This window comes from Equus przewalskii, chromosome X (assembly GCF_037783145.1).
Source record: "Equus przewalskii isolate Varuska chromosome X, EquPr2, whole genome shotgun sequence".
In the NCBI taxonomy this organism is placed as follows: Eukaryota; Metazoa; Chordata; class Mammalia; order Perissodactyla; family Equidae; genus Equus; species Equus przewalskii.
The window spans coordinates 85,325,421-85,351,242 of NC_091863.1; the positions used below are offsets into that span (position 1 = coordinate 85,325,421).

General features: G+C 36.8%; 1 protein-coding gene across 7 annotated transcripts in view; it reads left to right on the forward strand.

Annotated features, from left to right (window-relative positions):
• NRK (Nik related kinase) overlaps window positions 1–25,822 on the forward strand; it is a 123,714-nt gene that overhangs the window by 45,022 nt on the left and 52,870 nt on the right. For 6 of the 7 annotated variants that reach the window (XM_070605111.1, XM_070605112.1, XM_070605108.1 and 3 more), the window contains exons 3-6: window positions 14,650–14,706; window positions 16,053–16,124; window positions 22,305–22,430; window positions 25,526–25,636. In XM_070605111.1, the coding sequence (XP_070461212.1) occupies window positions 14,650–14,706; window positions 16,053–16,124; window positions 22,305–22,430; window positions 25,526–25,636 (366 nt within the window). Of the gene's footprint in view, window positions 1–14,649; window positions 14,707–16,052; window positions 16,125–22,304; window positions 22,431–25,310; window positions 25,438–25,525; window positions 25,637–25,822 lie in introns of those variants that run through there. The other variant, XM_070605114.1, reaches the window with a different exon arrangement.

Here is a 25,822-nt window from a genome sequence, read left to right on the forward strand (position 1 = left end):
TCTTTGCCCTTGCCCATGCCCCCACTCACTACCCCATGGTCAAGCCCAGGCAAACCTTAAAGAAAAGAACTATATTATCTATGACAATGGGAGAAAATAGGAACTGAGAGAAAAAAATCTGAATGCAACAGTGGCTTCTGGCAGCTGAGTTCCCTTTTATTTTATAGTGTATGATCCTTCAGAGGGAAAAACATATATGATTGTGGGGCAGCTTTACACGTGGAGAACCAAACCCTTATCTCTTGCTTGATCATGATTTCACTCTACTTTATAGATAAAGCTGCTTGTAAGTGTTTTCAGAGCATTTGACATAGTATGGGCCCTAGTTCTACAGAGTTCCTATATAGTTTCCTCAACATGAGCATAGTTACAGACTGTGACTTTAAACTTGAATTTATGACCAGAATTGAAGGTTTTATGATGTCACCCATTTGTAGCACAACCCTCAATGGCTGTGCACTTTTGTCCCTTGTAGATGGTGATATGATTGTCACATAGCAGTGCATTGAGGTCTTCCCTTAGTTGCCGACTAGAAGCTATTCATTTATTTCCAGCAAATATTGTCCGTATCCTGCAGCCAAGAACATTGAACTTTACAGTCCATTTTGTGCAATTTGCTGTTTGAATGCTGTAGCCAAATAGAGAGCAGCTCCATTTGCAAATGATGTTACTACATATTTTGACCTATTTTTCCCTGCAGGAGTAACAACAAGGGTAATAAAACTCGGTTGAAGCTGCTGTATAAGCACACATAACTGCCTCAAATTACAGGGCAGTTTCTAAGCTACAAAGCCACTGAAACCACGAAGGCCCTCTTCCGATTCGTTTCACAGGTCTAATAAGCATGACCAACACTGTCCCAAATTTCTGGATGAGGGAAAACATTGTTCTGTTGGATTATGCTGGTGGTTCAGTAGCTTTTTAGCTACAAAATTTCTGTTTCAGTACATATGCTTTAGCTCCATTTAACCAGGGTTTGGGTAATTTGGGGGTTTTCTAAGAAAAAAAAAGATGAGGAACTTGGAACTCTTACCATCTCATTCACTCATAGTTGATATAACCACAAGGGGTATAAACAGCAGATTTTGGGTGAAGAAGTTTTGGGAGTAGTAGCCATGGGTTAGGGGAAGTATGGATAAGAGTTAAGTAATGTCACCTGACAAAGCAAACTTGTACCAATTTGCCAAGAGCCGTGGCACTTTGATTACTTTTATAGGCTCATGCCCTCAGACCTTGGTTAGCTCATATCTTCTCCCTTGAAGCTCTCTGAATGAAGAGAGTTGTGAGGAACTTTGAGTGGCTTCACTGTGGAACCACAAAGATGACTATAGGGTAAAAAGGGGGAATTCACCTATGGACAAATAATGGCCTTTGAGTGCCTGGAGTACTTTGCTGGACAGCAGCATTTCACAGTTTTTGTCAGGAAACCCCAGTGTGTCATGGGACACACTGTACTATGAGCTCCCTCTAACTCGTCTCCCACATAACTTGGCATAAAAATTATCTTTCTGCCACCCATCGTCACGCACACATATACATACACATCTTTGCCCATGCATCTCCTCACCTATTTTGAGCTTCATATGGAGGTTGACTTTATTTAGTTCAACACATATTTGCTGAGTGCTGGTGATGTGTCAGCCATTGTACTAGACTCTAAAGATATAGAGAGAGTAAATTTGCCCTTAGAGAGCTGTCAGTCTAAGTAGTAGAGATAGATAGATAAATAGACTAAGTAAAAGGAACTTATGAGGCCTCAGGAATATAAAGAACCAACTTATATAAACATAAGTTTCATTTATGTTGCTGAAACAACTTGAATGCAAATTTACTCTCATTAATTATTTATAAGGATAAGATACTTCTTCATAGTGACCTAAAACTGACAACCGTGTTATAAATAATATTTATAAAGTCCAGCAACAAGCTCTTTGTTACTAGTTTTGAAGGAGGAACCACTCCATTCCCCCTCTGAATTGCAGTGCTTCCCCTGAAAGTTGTAGCAGCTTGATTGTAGAAGCCTTCAATCCTAAGGTGTCAAGGTTAAAATAGTATTTATTCAACTCCAGGCTCCATCTGCTCAAAGCCAGAAATATCTGCTCCTGCTTATTCTGAAATCTCTCCAAAAGGGGAGGATCACACCCAAAAAGAATTTTCCAACTTTGATACACTTGGCTGTATCAAAACCTTTGTGATGATGGGGTGCTCATGCAAATATCAAATCAGAGGCTCTCTTTAGTGCCATTTGGCAGCTAAATGACTTTTGCCCCTTAATAAAATGCATTGAGCAGTTTTTGTGGCCTAGCTCTGCATTAGGCTTTGTGGGACTTATAAAAAAAGTCTTAATAATCTTGTTAATTATCAAACAGCACTTATCAAACATCTACACATCTGTGTATTTCTTTAAACTTTTTAAAGCAAATATAAGGTTAAAGAAGTCTGTAGAATTTCTTTAAGGAGCTCCCCAAACCAGCTGCATTTCTTCCTTTGGCAATCTTTGGAAATAAGTAAACGTTCCTGATGGATAAGGTGTGAGGTGGAGGGTGATTGACATGTTCCCTTATATGTTTCCAACACTACCCACCCACTACTACTACCAGTCTGTGCTAGATTCTGTCCAGTCTTGGCCAAACTTCCAACCTCTGACTGATCTGAATCCAGCTGTCCCTTTGGGGTTGTTGAGCTTGTCGATGGTGATGAAGACTAACAAGGGAAAAAAATGAAAAGACTCCCAAATAAGAACCAAACCATCTTTACTTCTCATCTCAAGCAGTGGTTAAGGAAAGGCCCTGCTTGGAGGCAAAGATATGGACATACTAACCTTTGAAAGTTGTCTCCAACCCCGTGTCTTCGTTTCTCTGCATAGACACAGTGGTGACAAAAGCTACCCTGTGAGCCATGCTGTCTCATCCTTCCACAGGATAGCACAAAGTATTCCTGGATGCTGTTTATGGCTGCACCCTTGGTGGCCTTGAAGCATCACTTGGCTTATTTGCCAAGAGAAAGCTGGCACCCAAACAAATAACCAGAAGAACAAAACTGTGTAAATGAAAAACAATGTTACTGAGTGGACATAAGTGTAGAGAGTGCCTTGTGGCCTTCCACCACCACAAAACCAATTGAAAAGAAAGAAAGAATTCCCTGGGGATTATGTGGTTTAGATTTGCCAACAGAAGGCAAAGCAAATAACTAGAAGGACTATGTAACAACTGCTGAACAGTCGGCAGTCTTTCCACAACAGTTTCCTTAATGGCATGATTAAAAATAAAGTTTTTAGCCTAATCAAAATTACAAGGCCATCAAAGATTGTCTTGTATTCTTTCTGGGGAAAAACGTGGTAATTGACTGCTGCAGAATGATGGATTTTTCCAACACAGCTGTCACAACTGCTATTTTAAATCATTTGTTATGGTTTAAAATGTGTAATCCCCAAGAAATTGATCATTACTGCAATTCAGTGCTGGTTTTTCAGTGCCTTAACCACACTGAGCTTTGCATCAGAGCATTAACTAATAAAAGCCAGTCATAAAGTACTAAACTACTAATGGCTAATTTCTCAATGATGCCTTCTGTCTTCTTTTAAACAAGATTTTATTTAAAAAATTTTTACACTGAAATTTCTGGCACGGCAAAAACAGGTGCACTCTCATGTTCTCTCCTTTTCATCTCTCTTCTCTTTATGGCCGATCGTACTTTTTCCTTTTCTTTTCTTCTTCAGTGGCTGTGCCTTAATACACAGCATTATCTCATAACCTTTGTGCGTGGTGTGTCACTCACTGGGTCCACCCTGCCCTTCAGAATCCATTCAAATGCTGTGTCATCTTTGTGGTCCAATTGACATTCTACCTCTTCCAGGAAGCCTTCTCAGTTATTCTATTCCTCGTTCTCTCAACTAGTATTCATCAGAAAGGTCTTATGTACTAGTACAATGGCTAGTAGCTACGCACTAGAGATACCAAAATTAAATAAATATGTTTCCAGACTTCAAGAACTTTTATGTTCCACCTGATTTTATTGATGGAGTGACTAAATCCTTGATATAACAATGTGCTTAATAACTAGACTTTCTTGCCTTAATGTATTTTTCCATTATAATTGTGTATAATTAATTTACCCATGTATCTTGCTTATCACTGTCAATGTAGTTCTGTATTTACAAAGGATTTGAGAAGACTGGGCCTAACGTAGGGCCATAACCTGTTTCCTGCTCAACCACTACCCCTCTCCCTACTCTCCCTTTCACATCTACATCTATCTCCTAGATTTGCTAGCAGAAATCATAATGAATAACTGGAACAGCCACTTATCTCCATCTGAATATATCCAAAGGCAGAAGACAGACCTATAAAACAAAAGTGGATAACTTGAGATGCTCTATGCCAAAAAGAAGTATAGTGGACTTGTTGGTCAGTTAGAAGTCAGCAAGTCTAAGTCTCAAGGGACCAGGATAAGGACAATTCATAATTTTTTCTGCAATCATTAGGTAACCTATAGTTTGATTCTGGATCCCCAATGTGTAAGTTGACCTGTGTTTATTAATTTTGAGATATTCCCCCAAATTGGGAATAATCTGAAATGTGGTAATTTGACTTTCCAAAAATAATTCTGAGAGATTGATGTCAGCAACATGATGAAGTCAGCTGTTCCCTTTGTCTCACCTGCTCTGAATTACAACTAAAAAACATTCATTGACCAGCAGAGGATAACCACACAGCACAACAGGACTCCTGACAGACCCAGCTATACATCTGAAGGTGGATATACTGGGTCCCCAGGAAGTAGTGGAGATAGGTGAGCACTCCCCTACCCCTGCCCAGCAGGAGCAAGCCAGGTTGAGGGTCCTCTCACAACAGCTGGTGCTACTCTAAGAGGAGGTGGAACAGCACAGAATGTGGGTGAATGCCAGCCCAGCCTACAGAAGTGCACGCCATGCTGTGGTAGCCCCACCAGTGGGATCATGCCCCATTGCAACTGTAAGAAGAGCTGGGGGCAGCCCTGGGTGAAAATGTGAATGCTATCCCAGCCTTCAGGAGCACCCACTTTGCTGACGTGGCCCTGCTAGTGGGAATGCGCCTTGGTGCAACTGTAAGAAGAGGTGGTGGCAGCCTTGTGCATGTGCATGAATGCTTTCCCAGCCTGCAGAAGCACACACTGTGTTGCTGTGGCCCTGCCAGTGGGAACATGCCCTGGTGTGATTGTAAACGGAGGTTGTGGCAGTCCTGTACACACCATGCCATTGTGACCCCAGTGAGTGGCCCCAGCTTGGATCCTGCCAAGAAGCCCTGCCCACCAAGCACAGGGGAACACATGACCATAAGTGGAGGTGAAGGCAGCCTGGCACATGCATGAATGCCATCCCAGCCTGCAAGAGCACTAGCCACACCTGCACAACTTCCAGCAGGTGGGGTGGGATCAGAAACACAGCTTCTGCTTCCCCGCAGCAGTAGCAGGTGGAATCTGCGACCTGATACTGCCACAAATGTGATGGCAAAGGATTCATTCATCAAACACCATGAAAAACTACAGTAACAATTCATAGGAGAAAGAAAATGACAGGTCTCCAGTAATCAACTCTGAAGTCACAGAAATTTACAATCTAAATGACAGAGAATTCAAAATAGCTGTTATAAAGAAACTCAACAAGGTGCAAGAAAACTCAGAAAGACAGTTCAATGAGCTCAGGAATACAGTTAATGAGCAGAAGAAATACTTCACCAAGGAGATTTAAATTTTTAAAAAAAATCCATACAGAAATTCTGGATATGAAGTACACAATTAAGGAGATAAAAAAATCTAGAATCCTTTAAAAATAGAGCTGACATTATGGAGGACAGAATTGGTGATTTAGAGGAAAGAAATAGAGAAATGTTGCACGTGGAGGAGGAGAGAGAACTAAGATTTTTAAAAAATGAAGGAATTCTTTGAGAAATATCTGACAATTAGGAAAAGCAACATAAGGATTATAGGTATTCCAGAGGGAGAAGAGGGGGAGAAAAGAGCAGAGAGCTTGTTCAAAAAAATAATAGCTGAGAACTTCCCAAACCTGGGGAAGAAATCGAATTTACAAATACATGAAGCTAATAGTACACCTAATTATCCTAATTACATTAATGCAAAAATACCTTCTTCAAGGCATATAATAGTGAAACTGGGAAAAGTCAACAGCAAAGAAAAAATATTAAGGGCAGCAAGGCAGAAGAAAGTAATCTACACAGGAACCCCTATCAGACTTTCAGCAGATTTCTTGGCAGAAACCTTACAGGCTAGGAGAGAGTGGAATGATATATTCAAAATACTGAAAGACAAACACTTTCAGTCAAAAATACTCTATCCAGCAAAACCATCCTTCAGATACCATAGATAAATGAAAGCTTTCCCAGATAAAGAAAAGCTGAGGGAGTTCATCACCACTAGACCTCCCTTACAAGAAATGATAAAGGAAGCCCTCATACCTGAAACAAAAAAGCAAAGGTCTACAAAGCATTGAGCAAGGAGATAAATAGACAGACAAAATCAGAAAACTGCAGCTCTCTATAACAACAGGTTAGCAAACAATTTATAGCATAAAAGATAAAGGGAAGGAAAGCATCAAAAATAACTGTAAATACTTCAATTTAGTCACAATCACAAAACAAAACAGAACAGAATAATTTGTGACAACAATAACAAAGAAGGGAAAGAGGAAATGGATGGAAATTGCTTAGGCTAATGGAGATAGGAGGCTATCAGAAAATGGACTATCTCATCCATGAGATCTTTTATACAAACCTCACAGTAACCACTAGACAAAAATCAGAGTAGAGCCACAATTTGTAAATACCATGTCTATTCAGACAAGGGAAACAAAAGAAAAAATTATCAAATGGGACTACATCAGACTAAAAAGCTTATGCCAGGCAAAGGAAGCCATGAACAAAATGAAAAGACAACCCACTTGGCGGCCAGCCCAGTGGCACAGTGGTGAAGTGCGCACGTTCTGCTTCGGTGGCCTGGGGTTCGCTGGTTCGGATCCTGGGTGCAGACTTGGCACTGCCTGGCAAGCCATGCTGTGGTAGGCGTCCCACATATAGAGTGGAGGAAGATGGGCACGGATGTTAGCTCAGGGCCAGTCTTGCTCAGGAAAAAGAGGAGGATTGACAGATGTTAGCTCAGGGCTAATCTCCCTCGGGAAAAAAAAAAAGACAACCCACAAACTTGGAGAAAATATTTGCAAATCGTATATCTGACCAGGGGTTAATTTCCAAAATATATAAAGAACTCATACAACTCAACCACGAAAAACCAAACATCCTGATCATAAAATGAGCAGAGGATATGAACAGACATTTTCCCAAAGAAAATATACAGATGTCCAACAGGCACATGAAAAGATGTTCAGAATCGCTAATTATTAGGGAAATGCAAATCAAAACTATAGTGAGATATCACCTCACACCCTCACACCTCACACTCACAATTATAGCAGGATGGCTATAATTAACAAGACAAGAAATAACAAGTGTTGGAGAGGATGTGGAGAAAAGGGAACCCTCATACACTGCTGGTGGGAATGCAAACCAGTGCAGCCACTATGGAAAATGGTATGGAGATATCTCAAAAAATGAAAGAAAGAAATACCATACAATCCAGCTATCCCACTACTGGGTATTTATCCAAAGAACTTGCAGTCAACAATTCAAAGAGATTTATGCACCCCTATGTTCATCACAGCATTATTCACAATAGCCAAGAGGTGGAAGCAACCCAAATGCCCTTCAACTAATGAATGGATAAAGGAGATGTGGTATGTATACAATGGAATACTACTTGGCCATGAAAAAGACAAAATCATCCCATTGCAACAACATGGATAGATCTTGAGGGTATGATGTTGAGAGAAATTAACCAAACCAGAGAAAGACAAACACAGCATGATTCCACTCATATGTGGAAGATAAACAAACACTTGGATAAAGAGAACAGATTAGAGGTTACCAGAGGGGAAGGGGGTTGGGAGGTGGGCAAAAGGGGTAAAGGGGAACATATGTGTGGTGATGGATAAAAATTAGCCCAGTGGTGGTGAGCACAATGCAGTCTATACAGAAAGTGATAATAACGTATACCTGAAATTACACAATGTTATAAACCATTATGACCTCAATAAAATAATTGGAAAAAAATTGAAAAAATTAATTAATTAATTTGAGGAGTTTGGTGTTTGACGAAAGCTAGTACAAGTCCATTTGTAAACTAGAGAGTTCTTTTATGACCGTCTCTTCATTTTGTTGTTACGTATATCAAGGTTTTCCGTCAGTGATTTTTGTTTAAAGCAAGCACATATACCTTTTGACAATGTTTTATATGTGACTGGTATCCTAAATTCAGGGACATGCCATATTTTCTGTTCAAAAGACAGATTCAGAATGCTAATATTCAGCTTGAGGCTATTGAAGAGCAATAACACAGTAATAAACCCTATTTTTCCTTTGGGAAACAGACTAAACAACGCTGCTTATTTGATTATCTAAATTAATTAAGAACGAAAATCCTTGGCAAATTGAAATCAACACATTAAGGAATTTATCTGCTCTCCTGGATAATTACAAATGGTCCTGGAAAAAGAATACACTTTTCATTCTATTTACTATATTTTAGAGTACAACCCTAGAAAATAGTTATGAGAGTTTAAATTAGGATAGTTTTTTAGGACCTTATTTAAGACCTTCCCATGGCTTTATATATTCATTCTCTTTAAACATTTAAACAGTATTTAGACTGTATCTGAGACCTGAACATTCATATTGTTAACTAGTCTTTGCATTTGGTTTACTTCGCTAATTGTTTCAGGTGTATACTTCTTAAAAACTGTAAATTCCTTCAATAAAATTGTGACGGCGCATTTTGTCTTTTCACATCTCTATCTCCCCTTATTTTTTTACTCCCTTTGAATATTCAGAATCCCTTCTCACTCACTTTTACCTTGCTCCCCATTCCAGGCACTTGCTACCTTCATTATGGCTGAGGAGCACCCTCTCCTGGAACTCCTTAGACTTTTGCCCTTTCATTCCTCCACCTTGTGCTTCCATCAAGACTTAACTATTCCATGCCATTCTTGCAGTAATCTACTCTGATCATCTAGCTCATGCTAAAGTGTTAATGACAAATAATAACTCAATGTGTCTTTCTCTTAGCTAACATTTGCATAATCAGGGAGTTTCATTACTTTAATAAAATTGAGGACATAATGATATATGATTTTTTAAAAAATATTTGCACCTGAGCTCACATCTGTTGCCAATCGTATCTTCTTCTTCTTCTTCTTCCCCCCAAAGCCCCCCAGTACATAGTTGTATATTCTAATTGTAGGTCATTCTAGTTGTCGCATGTGGGATGCTGCCTCAGCATGGCCTGATGAGCAGTACCATGTCCGCACCCAGGATCTGAACTGGCGAAACCCTGGGCCACCAAAGTGGAGCACTCATACTTAAGAACTTAGCCACTAGCCAGCCCCGAATGAATCATTTTTATACTTTGTAGCAGGTTTTAGGGTGGAGGTGGATATTTTTTGAGTAGTTGACCTTCTGTTGCCACTAATATCATATCATATTAGCTGGATCTGTTAATAATTAAACTTGAATAAGTTGAATGAGCTTGATGACAAGACAAAGAGTTGCCTGAAGTGAAGGTATAGATTACTTGATTCCAAATGTCAGTAGGCTTGAGCCTAGAGTGAGGAATGGCTAAAAAGCATTGTTAATACATATCATCTTCTGTTACTCAAATAAGAGAGAGCTGTGAACTTATACAAAACATTTAAGCAGTGGTTTCTTTTCTTATGATAGGAAAGAGAGCTAGGAGCATTTTCTTATCCTTGTTCTGTGATGCTTGAGCATTAAAAGGTCATACTTTGCGTGCAAACTCTATTTAAGAGAACATTGTTAATCCAGTGCAGCTAGTGGCTCCTGTATGATATTAGTAGTATTATTGATGGTAGGAAAAACAGACCAAAAAACCCACATTTCTAGTTTAAGGCTTTCCTTGTGATTTTCCCGTGTAAGATTCACGAAGACCAGTGGGAACTGTGAGACTATGAAACACTCAATCTAGAATCCAAAGCCAAACTTCTTTCTTAGCATTCTCTATGTGTGTTTTCAACAAATGGAGCTTTAAAATAATTTGTCATATTGTAATGGAAAAAAGACACATCTTAGAAATTGGATTCGCTGGTCTTGGTTCAACATCTCATTTCGGGAGACAATCTGTTTATGACAACATGGTCTTCAGCTAACATTACAAAAACAGTTTCTATATAGTCAGTGAACCACAAGATGGCACCACTGAACAATTAGTTTATCTCAAGATGACTTCTAGGTTCTCTAGATAAATGCTCAAGAAGAGTGTTATCCCTCTTCAAAACCAATGTCAGTCACTTCTAATGAATAGAATATGAAAGGGAAAAATAGTAACTTTACAGTGAAGAAACATGGTCGACATCACTTTAACAAAGTGATCAAAGGTAACATCACCAATGATCAGTCATGGTGATATGGTGTACCCCTGACATGATGTGATAAGAAGGGCACTTCACCTCTGTGGTTTCTTTCTGTCAGACAAACCCAAAGTGAGGGACATTCTACAGAATACTCCACCAGTACTCTTTAAAAGCATCAAGGTCATGAAAAACAGGAAAGAAGACTAAAGAACTGTCACAGATTGGAAGACCCTGAGGAGACATGACAGCTAAATGAAATGTGGGGTCCTAGTTTGGGTCCTACAAAAAGGACATTAGTGAAAAAATTGGAGAAATCTGAATAAAGGCTATAATGTAGTTAAAAGAATATTGTACCAATGTTAATTTCTTAGGTTTGACGGTTAGGCCATGGTCATATAAGATGTTAACATTAGAACAAGCTGAGTGAAGGATGTAAAGTAATACTCTGTACTATCTGTGAAACTACTCTCTAAGTCTAAAATTATTTCAAAATAAAAATACAGTCAAGATACAGAGGGAACTCTCTGGAATATTAGGTTAACAGGCAGCAATTTTCCATTTGTTTATTATCTGGATATATAAGAATTCTATGGAAGCTTGCATAATGGTTAGGCATATTAATCCAGTACATGGTTCCGAGATCTGAGGTTAATTCCTCTATAGACACAGTGAGCATGTTTTCCAAACCCCACATTAGGATACCTTGTCTGACAAAATAATTTTGTGCAATTTTCAAGTGAGAGAATAAATCACAGATAATGAGAGTAGAACCAAGTTGATTTTCTCTGTTTTGTGGTCATTGGTGGCACCTTTTAAAGACATTCAGTTATCTTACTAATGTGTGTCATGAGTATGATTGCTGTGTACTCCAGACTTTTAAAAATTCTGTGGCTTAGTAACCACCAATCAAATAAGACAATGCACGGCCAATATCTTTGCTAACATGCCAAATATCTGTGTTGCACAGAATAGTAGTTAGGCCCATAAATAACCTCTTAGAATCAAGGAAGGAAACATTTTAACTCCTTTAGAGTGTGTGTGAGAATCAGTTTCCAACATTGATGTATTTGGGCATACAGATGTGAGAAAAATTTGACCAGAAAGTGTTTATATGAATAATTAGGAAAACAACACTTTCTAAGTCATGATAAGGGCTAAATGAATAAAAATATTAATATATATTTTCTCCCAGAAATGTAAATAAATGTAGGAGTCTCCAACGTATTCACATATCCAGCTTCAACAGAATGAAATTGGACCTCTATCTTACACTACTCACAAAAATTAACTCAAAATGGATTAAAAACTTAACCTGAAAGTATAAAATTCCTAGAAGGGAACATAGAAAAAACTTCTTGACATTGGTCTTGGCAGTGATATTTTGGATATGACACCAAAAGCATAAGCAACAAAAGCAAAAATAAATAAATGGGACTACATAAATTATAATCTTCTACACGGTAAAAGAAACCATCAACAAAATCAAAAGGCAACTTATGGAATGGGAGAAAATATTTGCAAGCCATTTATCTGATTAGGGGTTAATATCCAAAATATTAACTATTTTTCTCTGATTAGTCAATAACCTACACGTTTTTCTTTCCTTTAAAAATTCTAGTCTTTGGTAGCAGTCGTGCTCCACCCAAAACTCCTCATCTGATTCTAGACATCTCCTTGTACCTTGAACAGTAGTTTCTGAACCCTATCCCAAGTCCGGTCCATCCCCTTGCTGAATTTCTATCCTTCTAGCTTTGTGTAGTAGTTTCCTGGGGCCGCCTTAACAAATTACCACAAACTGGATGGCTTAAAAGAAAAGAAACTGATTCCCTCACAATTCTGGAAGCTAGAATTCCGAAATCAAGGTTTCTGCAGAGTCATTCTCCCTCTCAAGGCTCTAGGGCAGAAGCCTTTCTTGCCTCTTCTAGCTTTGAGTGATTGCTGGCAATCCTTGTTGTTCCTTGACTTGTAGAAAGATCAGTCCAATCTCTGCCTCTGTCATCACATAGCCTTCTCCCTGGATATCTGTGTCTAAATTTCTCTCTTCTTACCGGGACACTAGTCATTGGTTTTAGGGCCACCGTAATCCACTATGACTTCATCTTATCTTTATTACATTTGCAAATACTCTGTTTCCAAAAAAGGTCACATTCACAGGTACTAGTTGTTAGAACTTCAGCATATCTATTTGAAGGACACAATCCAACACAAACTACCTTAAGTTGACTCAGGCCAGACTCCATAAACTGAAACCAGCAATCCATGCCACCTCCCATCAGTGCTACAACCATCTAACCAGTATAGTTGTTTAATGCTTAATTTTTAAGCAAGAACTGGAGTTAATTCAAGTTGCCAATGTTTCTAGAGTTGCTGTATTTCCTGGAAAGCCTTCTGATCCATTTCTGACTCATGGCCCCATTTACAAAGAGTGGCTTGCTCAATTGGATTGAAGTAACCTTAAATGTGTGGGATTAAATCCCGTCAGTTTTATCAATGGGGAAAAAATGGAGAAGTGTTGACACTTACATGTAGCATGTAACATTGATGGTAATGGTAGAGTGGGCTTCTTTTCCTTTTGAGCTTTTCTGTTGAGTTGGCTTTATTTTGATGAGAAAACTTCTAGGAATCATCTAAATACAGTATTCATTACTTCAAAGTGTATAATTTATAAAAGAGATTTGACAATAGACAAGCAATGTATTTAAGGATCACTTTCCTGAAATCAAGAAATCTCAATCTTTTGCATATTTACTCACCAGATAGGTTACCTGAGATATTAACAACACTATCCAGACACACCTCGCCTCATTTGATCATTCTATAAGCAAAAAAAAATGTTGCTGTCTTTCACATGAGAACTGTGATTAGTGACAGTCCTTTGGTTTGAATGCCCCTATATTCATTTCCTACTGCTGCGGTAACAAATCCAGAAATTAGGTGGCTTAAAACAACAGAAATTTATTCTCTCACAGTTCTCAAGGCTAGAAGTCTACAGGGCCATTCTTCCTCAGAATACCCTAGGGAAGAATTCTTCCCTCTTCTTAGTTTCTAGTGGCTGCCAGCAATCCTTAGCATCCCTCAGCCAGTAGCTGCATCACTCAGATTTCTTCCTGTTTTCACGCGTCCCATCTTCCCTTTGTGTACCTGTGTCTCTGTGTCCAAATCTCCCCTTTCTCTTATAAAGACACCAACTGTTGGCCACCATAATGCAGTATGACTTCATTTAACTTGATTACATCTGCAAAGACCTTATTTTCAAAGAAGGTCACATTCTGAGGTTATGGGTGAACCTGGATTTTGGGGAGTTACTATCTGACCCAGTACAGCCCAAGAATCAAATCTTCTTCCAGAGAACTGTCAGATGAGGCATTCTGTTTTAAGTTGAAGGCTTACATGTATCAATACCAGACTGAAATTTTTCTGTGACTGCAGCTTGAAATATTTTAAAAAGCACCAGCCACAAAATAAGAACTCTGATTCCAAACCTCTAGGTTCATTTTTGAAAATTATAAATCTGTAAGTCATACTTGAATTTAAGATAAGACTAAGTTCTTAGAACTCATAAAATTTTAATAAGAAAGAATCTTTCAGAATTTCTTCCTTTCATAAATATCCTTGGTTCGTATGATTGAGGGTATACTAAATGGTTTAAAGGCCATTGAATTAATTATGTATCAATCTTACCTGTGATCATTATGGAAAAAGTTGTTTAGTGTATGAAGAGGAGTCTAATTGAAAGATATGCCTGCATAGTACCACATAATCAGTTGAAAAAATGTTCGGTAGAACATCTCCTTTATCCCCATCTCCAATCTGAAATATTTACTTTTCATCTGGATACTTTGGTGCCATATAAACCTAGACTAAAGATACTAAGAAAGCAGTGCCTTCAAATGACCAATCATGTCCACTATTTAATTCAAACATAAAAAGCAAAACTACTCCCATAAACTTACTTGATTTTTCAAGTGAGATGCTTGGGGTTTCTTTAAAATGTTCATAATTGAATATTTCTGTTCTCTATGTAATACCTTTTATTTCATCTCTATATAATATTTCATATTTCATAATAGACTACATTGTTTGACCTCATTTAATTTTAATATTTTTTAGTTTGTTTGCCTCTTGATTTCAGGATTATATAGCCAGTATTTGATGTTTATTACTATCTTGTGTTTCAGGGACTCCATGAAAAGACTGGTGCATTTACAGCTGTTAAAGTGATGAATGCTCGTAAGGTAATATTATATCCTGTCCATATTCTACTCCCTTAATGGATCATGGCCTTGGGATAAACAGCTCAAAAAATATTGTATTCGTTTTCTAAAGTCGTTATTGTATATAATCTAATTATGTTAATCTGTACTTATATTTATCATTTACTATTTCCATCCATTAGTATATTATGTTTATTATTCATTTATTATATTTACATATAAAAATGCTTCACTCACAGCAAAAGTTCTACATATTTTGGTATTCTATAAGAAAGAAGAAAATATCTATATTCCTGCCTATTTCTAGTTGATTATGTGTTTCCAGGGATAGCAAAGAGGAGATTTCCTCTAATATTGTGTTAATCCTTCTGTGTTCCATCATATTCTTTTCCCTCTCTGACCATTCCTTTTGAGAATTTAGGTCAGTAGATTGTCAATGACAGGTAGAAGGAAAGAACTTGTCAGAGATGCACATTTTTCATATATTTTCTGACAGAAATATCTGAGCAAGAGAGACAGCTTAATTGGCACTGTCCCTGCTAACATTCATATAATTGTGTCACAGTTCATAATATATTGTCATAGAATTTGCTAAGCACTGATTTCTGTCCTCTTTCTTTAAGCATGAGTGTCTCACTTTCTCAAGATAATACTAGCGTGAACATAGCAAAGTTCAAAAAATTGTCACCACTATACCCTAAAGGAAAGTTCTCAAATATTACATTTGAAAAGCTATACGTGTTCACTGAACTGTTGTCAATGGCATAAACTGTTCTTCTCCAATTTGTGCTGGGAATGAATTGCTGAGACTATTTAAAGAGTTGCAAGGTTTTCTTTTTTTTTTACCAGTAAATGTCAAATGTTGCAAACCAACTTGAGTTTGAAGGGATTTTGAGGTTTAGTGGATTTATTTTGCCCTACAAACCATGGCTTCCAAATAATCAACCTAGTACTTTTTGAGTGATACTCTCTAAAATACTTATTTCCCTGTTTTAACTTGAGAGACTTTGACCCACATTTGGGTCTAGGATCTACATTTTAGATACTCTAACTTTTGAAATATTAAAATATTCAGTCCATAGATAGTTAGTGTCAATCACCTTGTTTTGTAAGGGGAAGTAGCAATTTACTAACATCAGATTGTAATTTTCCTATTAATATGGCAGTTAAATCTGTTACTATGAATTTGGTGCCAAGTTTCTGTATACATAAGAATCTTATTTTTAATTAAAACTATTAGTTAAAATAGAGAGAGTAGTATTTTGTTATTCTTCTATTTAGTGTTTAAAGAGCACAAAGTACTTAAAAATAAATCATTTTTAGAGTGAATCAGTGATTCTAATAACATTTTGTTCTTGGTTTTGCAGACTCCTTTACCTGAAATAGGAAGGCGAGTGAGAGTGAATAAATATCAAAAGTCGGTCGGTTGGAGATATAGTGTGAGTACCCAAAGTCCTCATTACTTCCAGGTAGCCTTTCCTTTAATTTTCAACTTTAAACTAATTCCTTTGTGTTGTATTGTTATCATTAGAAGGCCACCACTAAAATCTTCCTGCCTGGACGTGATAACATATTTGTATTTTTTAACATATTCACATAGATTCAATCATCATATTTGGACACTAGCATCTGACAGAAAGCACTAGAAGAAATGATTCCCTGAACAGCTAAGTGTTGACAGCAGGTTAAGGATTGAGTAAATCCAAAGAGCATAGGGCCTTTGAGTAGCAACAAGAGATGATGGGACCAAGAGCAAATTTTGCCTAAAATTGGCTTTGGAAAGGTCCTTTTTATACCTTTTACATGGTATTCTGGAGTGACTGACTTTTCCCCCATTATGATTCTAAGAAACATTGCCATTGTACATGAGCCAAATCAGGACTATCATTTTTTATTGTAAGAACAATAGTGGACAGAAAACCAGCAGGCTACTCAGCTTAAAAGTCTTCAGACATCTTGTACAGTACTTGAATGCACGAAGGAGCGTGAAGATGCCTTATACTTGAAACCTTTTAACTGCCTTACAAAGCAATCTCTATGACACCAATAATTTGCTGGCTCTAGAACAAGATCTGACAGAAGAAATTCTTTAACAGTAGATGTTGATGACCTAGATGTTGGTGATCTATCAAAGTATTCTGTGGGCCTAAAAGCAAAATTCCTACTCTTATCAATATAATTTATTGATATCTTTTTTTCTTACTTTTTTCCCTCGCAGTCAACTATCTGGTATTCAGATATTTTCAACCTTTTGTGTCTTAATAAATATACTGTCAGGCACATTAAAAATAACCTTTTCCATTAACACAATCATATTCAGAAAGACTTTCTAGTTATATTAGAAAGGTATTGGTAAACAGCTTCATGATTCGTCTAGTAGGTACTAGACTCCTTTTTTGTTTACAATGTATCTCAGGAGACAAAGCATATCTAAATGAAACAGATAGTACTGATTAATAACATGCCTTGGTAGATGAAGAAGCTGTAAAAGGTAAAGGTATGAAAAATATAATTGTTTGACCAATTCTAGTTTCATCAAACATTTGTCTTAAGAAACCCCTTTAAAGATCTGTCCCAAACCCTCTCTGGTATTCTTTCCGTGGGGAAAAAGATTTTGATTCTAGAATTGGGTGATATTACAAAGGAAGTTTAAGCATCCTTGAGCTGCCTCTTCTTGACAAAAAGCAGGATATTCAGGCCACTCTGGGATCAACTGGCCCTGAGCCAGGAAATGCTATAGCATCATATTACTAGGATATGTGTGAGAGTTTTAAATTACCCACTTGGCCTGATGGATGTAATGTACTTATGTGTTTCTCACAAGCTCAACTTCCTGTTAATTGAGAATGGCAAACACACTAATGCTTTCCAAACATATCTGATTTTGGTTTATTGGTTTTGGGGGAGTTTACATTTATGTGGGAAACCCACTCTTAAAAATTTTTCTGGTTGGGAACTTCGCATTCTCTGATTATATTTTTTAGTAAGAAAGGTAAGTGCTAGCTGATCAGCCAGTTAACATCTCTAAATCATCTTGAATCCTTTGGGATAAGATACTTGTGACTTGCATGCACATCTCTTTGAGTTAGGGGTTTATGGAAATAGCAACAATGTGGAAGTTCAGAAACATGAGTTTAAGTCCCAAGTCTACCACTAAATAGCCAAGAAGTACTTGGGAAAGGCGCCTTGTTTCTCTAGGCCTCAGGTTCCTCACAGGCAAAATGGCACCAGAATATTTGGCCTACCACTAAACAGGGTTAAAAGTATGGTCAAATGCAACTACACAGCTGCCTGGAGGCCAGAGGTTCTCCTATTCTTGCTTGGGAACATGAGCTTTCCAACCCAGAAAGAAAAGGAAGCTCCTTGATATTAAATTACCAAACAAGTTAAAGGACTCAGTCTGGCCTCTGCTTTTCTTTAACCTGTTCCTTGTGTTCTTATTCTCACATCATCATCTCATTCCTATTTACTGCACTCTTTATGAGTTTGTATTTCTCTCAGCAAAGCCTGGGTACCCTACTAGGAACTAAAAGTGTCCATGTACATATAGAATTGCTAGTTCCTGAGGTTTATTTCTATGTGATGGGGGATATTGTTACTATTTCAAAGGAGAGTCACATAACAGGGGAAGCATAAAGTTTAAGGGTCCTACATGGCAAGAATGAAAGGCTTCAAGGATCAACTTTTAGCTGTGTAGAAAACGGGTTAAGGAAATTCGAAGAGAACTTACTAACTGAACTTCCTTGGGAGGCTGGGATGAGACCAGAACCTGAACTGCCATGTAATTCTCATGCTACAAGTTGATTGTTTTATTAATTCATGTCTTTATTACACAATGAATACAAAGAGAGAACCTGTCACTGGGGTTTCCAACTAGAGAAATCAGGCTCTATGCCCTTCCCCCAAAGACAAATAGGTGTCTAGATTTATTTGCTAGTAGTTGAATGTTTATGGGTAAATCCACTGGAAAATCCTAGGAAAATGCTAAAGAATTTTTTGCAGCTGCCAGCCATTTCTCTGAGATTTCAAACTTTATTTTACAAGATATACTGTGGATATTTGGGGACTTTACAGAACCTAGTACATTGACTTATTTATTTCATAACTATTTTAAAGCCCAGACACAATATATCTAAATATAAAAAGTAATTGCCCATCTTTTCTACTGGGTCTTAGAGAATAAGCTAGAAGGAAAATGATAACTGACCAGATATATTCAGTTACTGATTCATTTCAGCTAGAAGGTATATTTTCCGCTACCCCTAGGTCATCAAGTCAAGATAATTGAAGGAAATGCGGGGGAGGACTAAAGATAATTAGAGGGTAACTCCTTAATTGCTTTTCATGCCAGTTGGCCCTTTTCTAATTTATTTCCCAAAACAAGTCAAAGGCATCCTTTTTCACCGAATTTCAGAACAGGAGTTTAGCTGTATCTTTAATTAAAAAGTCTTCTCTCCTCTACATATCACAAATATATTTCACTTTGTACAATAACAGTATTCCTGAAAAGGTTATATAAATTGATCTTTTATAGATGCAATAAGAGAGCTTTTTTATTTACAATCAAGTGAAATTTAGAGCTAGCAGGAATTTAAAGGACCCTGGTGGTGAATCCATTTGTCAAGTGCAGGATCAATTCCCAAGTCATTTCACATTACTCTCAACTTCATTATGCACTATCTTGTATTTATCAACAGTTATGTCATTCATGTGTGTGAATCTTATTTCCCTGTATGTAGGTTCCTTTAAGTTAAGACTATAATACCTAATGCATAAACCAATGATATATTCATTGGAAATTCCTCACAATTTAAGCTATCTTTTTGTAAGTTAATATTTTAAGATATTTTTCTCCAGTGCATTGCACCTATGTAGACAAAAAGTGTGATGATTTTCAAATTATTAAGAACTGAAGAGCTTTTTTTTTGATGGTTAGGAAGAGTTACAGAGGGATTTTGGAAACTACTTGGTTGTCATGGTACAAGCAGATATAGCTGAATCTTAGGGAGAGAGAATTGCTTTCCAATTCACTCCACTATAACAAATGTGCTAGAAATAAAGTTTGCTGATGTTTGTAGATTAGAATAAAAAGTAGAGAGAAGTATATAGCTCTGATAACACTCTAATTCAAATGAGAAGTTCAAGTAATGAAATACTGTATGATAATACCTTGCATGTGTAGCATTGTTCATCAAAGGATTTCAGAGAACTTTAAGTATATTAGTTGTTTGATTCCACTAATGTTCCATGGAGATAGGTAGTGGCTGCCATCTTCCATCAGATTTCTGAGGATAAATTGAGCCTTGGGAAGATGAAGTGAATTCCACCTCTTGGTTATCAGTGCTAAAACCCAGGTGTCCTAATTCCCAGTGTAGATGCTCTTTTCTGATGACAGCATACTGTCTTCTGCTAGAAATATCTCTTGAAATTATGTACTTTACCATGGTGATCCCATCCAAAAAGATGGCTTCAATTATTACTATATAAATAATCATCAAAAGCCATATCTCTATCCCTGACCTGTCTCCTGAGTGGCAGCCCCATATTTCCATTCTTTGAAATTCTGTGCATCCATAAAAAGGAAGTGCATTTATGTTTATCGATGCTCTTCAGATAGCAAATAAAACTTGCAAGTGACAGAAGAATGAGAACACTATGAGCTTGCTTATATTAAAAAATAAATACCTAAAATATATATACACATATATATAATCTGTTGATCATATCTCTACCAATTTATCTCTGTCATCTTTAGCTACTACATTAGCATAGAAAAATATCTGGAGAAATATATACTCAACTGTTACCATTGATAGGAGGAAATGTTCAGTGAGAATAGACCACTTTCATATTTGACTTCATATACATTTTACACATATGTACCACTGTAGTGATTAGGAAAATAAATGACTTTAAGCATATCTTTTAAAAACATCAGCACAGATTAAACCAGTATCTTAAAAATGCAATGAGTCACAAATTAATCAAGGCAGGGTGGTACAGGCATAAGGATAAACATATAGATCAGGGGAATAGAACTATTTTCATATACCTATGGTCAACTGATTTTTGACAAGGGTGCAAAAACAATTCATGGAGAAAGAATAGTCTTTCCAACAAACACTGCTGAGGCAACTGGATGTCCACATGTAAAAGAATGAAGTTGGACCCCTACTTTATATGAAAATTAACTCAAAATGGATCAAAGACCTAAATGTAAGAGGTAAAAATATAAAATGCTTAGAAGAAAACATTGGGGTAACTTTTCCTGACCTTGGATATGGATCCTTAGATATAACACCAAAAGTACAAATAACAAAACAAAAAATTGATAAATAGGACTTCATCAAAATCAAAAATTTTGTGCCTTGAAGGATACTACTAAGAAAGTGAAAAGACAACCCAGAGAATGGCAGAAAATACTTGCAAATCATATACCTTATAAAGTACTGGTATCTAGAATATGTAAATCTTACAATTCGATAATAAAAAGACAAATAATCAAGGTAAAAAACTGGGGCAAAGATTTTTGATTAGACATTTCTCTGAAGATCATATACAAAGGGCCAATAAACACGTGAAAAGAGTCTTCACATAATCAGTCATGAGGGAATTGCAAATCAAAACCACAATGAGATACCACTTTGTACCCACTAAGATGGTTATAATAAGAAAACAGAAAATAAGTGTTGATGAGCATATGAAGAAATTGGAACCATAATTGCTGTTGGGAATGTAAAACGGTACAGCCACTGTGGAAAACAGTTTGGTATTTTTATCAAAATGTTAAACATAGAGATACCATTTGACCTAACAATTTCACTTCTGGGTATATAGCAGAGAGAAATGAGAATATATACCCACACAAAAACTTGATATGAATGCTCATAGCAGCATTATTCATAATAGCCAAAAGATGGAAATAACTCAAATGTCCATCAATTGATGAAAGGTAAATGGAAAGGAATGTAATACTGATATTGGCTGCAACACGGATGAACCTTAGGAAAAAAGCTAGTCACAAAAGTGCACATACTATATTATTTTCATTTACATAAAATGTCCAGGGTAGAAAAATCTATAGAGATCGAAGATATATTAATGATTGCTTAGAGCTGGAATGTGTGTGTGGCAGAATTTGGGAGTGAAGGCTAAAGAGAATGGGGTTTCCTTTTGGGGTGATAAAAATGTTCTAAAATTGATTGTGGTGACGGTTGCATAACTCTGTAAATATACTAAAAACTATTGAATTTTACACTTTAAATGGGTGAATTGTATGGTATGTAAATTATATGTCAATAAAACTGTTACAAAACGAACAATAATGTAGTGATTCCATTCAATGAAAACTTTATCCGGTGGCCATTGCTGCAAGTCCGGGGATCATACCTTGGGAACCACTAAATTAAAAGATCTTCAATTAACCTTTATTATCTCCTAAATTCCCAGGTAACCAGAGATCTCCATTGTCTCACACTTCTAGTTGTAATTATTATAAATTGCTGTAGGATGTAATAGGTTGCTATGGGATTCTCCTTCTTTGATTTACTATAGTTTGGGGTCCCAGAGTCATTGAATGACATAGCTTAGGAGCTTTACTATCTGTTCTTATTCTACAGGATGAGGAAGAGGATCTCAGGACTGAACTCAACCTTTTGAAGAAGTACTCTTTTCACAAAAACATTGTGTCCTTCTATGGTGCATTTTTCAAGCTGAGCCCCCCTGGCCAGAGGCACCAACTTTGGGTCTGTATTTAATTACCTTCTTATTCCTTAAAACTAAATCTCACTTGAGGACATACACTTTCATAAGCTGAGATGTCACTTCTGTGTACCTACAGGAAAACTTAAGCACTCAACTGCTCAAAACAGTATGATAAAATGTGCTCTGATTCCTGGAGATGAGAGTGATAAAATATGGAAAAATAACTTATGTGCCTGGCAAGGGTCTTGGGGGTATGATGGGGGAGGACTCAAATGAGCACTGAAAATACCTAACGTATTCGTTTTCAAATATAGTTTTTCTGCTTTTAACATTATGTAATTACTACATTTGCTGGTACTTAGAGGTATGGCAAGGAGACCACCTGATGGATAAGTATCAGTTCTAATTAGCTTTTGACATGATCATTTGGGTGCATTTTAAGTGTTTGCTAAGTATATGCACATATGTTTAAACATAAATCTTAGAAACTCTTTTCTAAATGATTAGTTTCCTTATCCTTTTCTTAGTCTTCATGCCTATAATATGACAAATTATAGATTAATGAGATGTAAATTTTAGAGGCTAACTGAAACCCATGATACAGTTACCAGAATTGTTGCTGCCTTCCACTATAGGAGACATAGTCAAATCACAAAAAATGAGTTTTGGTCAACAATATCTTTATTTAAAAAGGAATATTTAGAACATAAACTGAGGTTAGTGTGCAGTTACTACATTTCCATTTCTAGTCCAAGTCAAGAATAGTATTTTTTTCAAAATAATGATTGAGACTTTTCAGGATCTCCAAGTGCCAAGGAAAGATTCTGTTACATTTTATATAATGGATTTTAGGAAGCAAGACAGTGGACACTATAGGAAGGTTTTCAACAAGGGATTCAATTGAAACAGTGGTCCTCAAACTTTAGCATGCATCAGAATCTCCCGGAGAGCCTGATCAAAAACACAGATTACTGAGCCCCACCCACAGAGTTACTGATTCAATTGGTCTGGAGTCTAGGTCCATGAATTTGCACTTTCTAACAAGTTCATAGATGATGTTGATGCTACTGGTCTGGGTGCCATACTTTGAGAACCACCAAATTTAGAGATCTTCAATTTAACTCTATTTTCTCCCAAATGACTAGTTAACTAAATCTCCTCTTCTCTGACAATTCCAGTTGAGATTTTATTAACTATTGTTGCACAGCTTTAGTGGCTACTGGTTTTTTGTTTATTTTTTCGGTATACAATATTTGTCTTTACTATATTTTTACCTACAAGTTTTTTCCTCTTGACAGTATGGCAGTCTCCTAATTGGATATATTTATTAGTACTAAATTTGTTCAGTCACTCAACATATATTCATTCATCTGTTTTCCAGGCCTTCTGCTTTATGCTGGGGGTACAATGATAAGCTGAATAGATATGGACCTAGCCCATTGGAGCTTACAGTCTATATTCAAAGACCAATATCAATCATATAATCACACAAATGAATGTATAATTACTCAGAAGGGAAATGACATGCTTTCGTATGGGCAAACAACAAAGGAAGCTAAATTAAATTGGGGAATGAGAAACTATTCTTGAGAAGCTTTTCTTTGAACTGAGATCTGAAGGATGAATAGGCACCTCATGCATAAATTATTTGTGGAGGTAAGAGTTTTCGTGGGACCAGTCACACTTCCTTGCCCATGAAGACCAGAATAGGAAGTAAGTAAATGACTAAATAATTACCATTTATAAAGTGTACGTGCCAGGTACTGTGTTTACAAAGAAATGATTGAGAAAATGATTGAGAGTGCCTTACATTCCTTTCACAGTAGAGCTCTTCTGACTCAAGTCATATTAACAAGATTTTCCAGGGTGCATCTTAGGGAATGGTTTTAATTGATGCTTGTCGTGGTTCAAATTGTGCCCTTTTTCTTCCATTACCACAGTGTACATGTTGTGCCCATTCAATATAGTGAACATGAAAATTAACCTTTTGTGGTTTATCTGTATTATTGGTTTTGATAGGCTATTTCTTCTCTTCTTTTTCATGAGGGTGTAGTCAAGTGAAAGACATGCACTAATATCAGTTGTGAACAAATATAAATTAAGGGAGTAATTTTCTGAAAAGGAAATTTTAGTATTCCAAAGGAAATAAGGTAGACTTTTTGAATATTCATGATTTGGGGTTTATCCTTTTGCTTCCCTTCATCTATGGCAATAATTAACTACCCTACCGTTAAAAAAAAAGACGTTTTGTTCTTTTGATAAAGCAGTTTGGACATGAACACTAATGCGTGAACCTGTGCTTAATGAAAGTTTGCTAGGTTGATTATAATAGATATATACTCCTTCACATTGGTCACTCCTCTAGTTAGCTAATATATGAAAGGAAATTTATTAGTTGGAGACCTGATTCATTGGTGACAAAAATAAATTTTCTAAGAAATTGACTTTATTAATAAAGCAAAGTCTGAATGAGATACTATCAAATATACTAATCTTCAAATAGACTTTCCTTAGAAGTAAAATTATTTGGAAAAGAAAAGTGCCCCACAGGATTGCAAGTGATGCTTTCCCTTTTGGAGTTGTAGTTTGCCAGTGTCTTGGGGAAAAAATAATCTAGAATTTGAAAATAAAAACAAAACAACAATAAAAAAGCAAATCTAGCCTTAATGGTGAAGTGTAAATTCTTTTGAGATCCTTCATATCCTGCTTCTCCACCTGCAATCAAATTGTTCCTTCGACTGTTTTTTCTGTTCTACTCCAGTGGTCACTCGGGCTTGTCCCCCACACAGGCTTCTTTTTAAAGGCATGTACTCATTCCGTTTTCAACAAACTGTTCTTCCTTCTCAACATATCCAAATACTACCTATCCCCCAAGGCTTAGCTCAAGTCTCACCTCCTGGTTAAATATCCCTGGTGTGGTACCTACCTTCCCTCCCTCCATGGATCTTTGAATTTTTTTCCAACTCTTTCCAGTTCCACTAGCCTTTGGAGTCTTCCATCAGACAATTGAGCCTGTTTTGACAGTGTGTTAATCTCTAAACAGTGCATGTAAATATAAGCCATATGAACTAAAACTCTCCAGATATGTTCAGAGAATTACTTTCTGATTCTTCATACTTTGATGGCTTTCCTGCAGATGGTGATGGAGTTATGTGCAGCAGGCTCAGTCACTGATGTAGTGAGAATGACCAGAAACCAGAGTTTGAAAGAAGATTGGATTGCTTATATCTGCCGAGAAATCCTTCAGGTGAGTCTTCATTTAGTCATTCTCCCCTGGCCTTGAAAAAACCTGAGAGTAATATATACAGTGTACCTTATCCCTGCTGGTATAAGCTGGTTTAAGACTTCTAAACATAACCCCTGGATCGGGACACTGAAAAAGGACCAAAAGGCTTTTGGGAAAGCAAATTTGCAGGTGATGTCCTTAAACTTT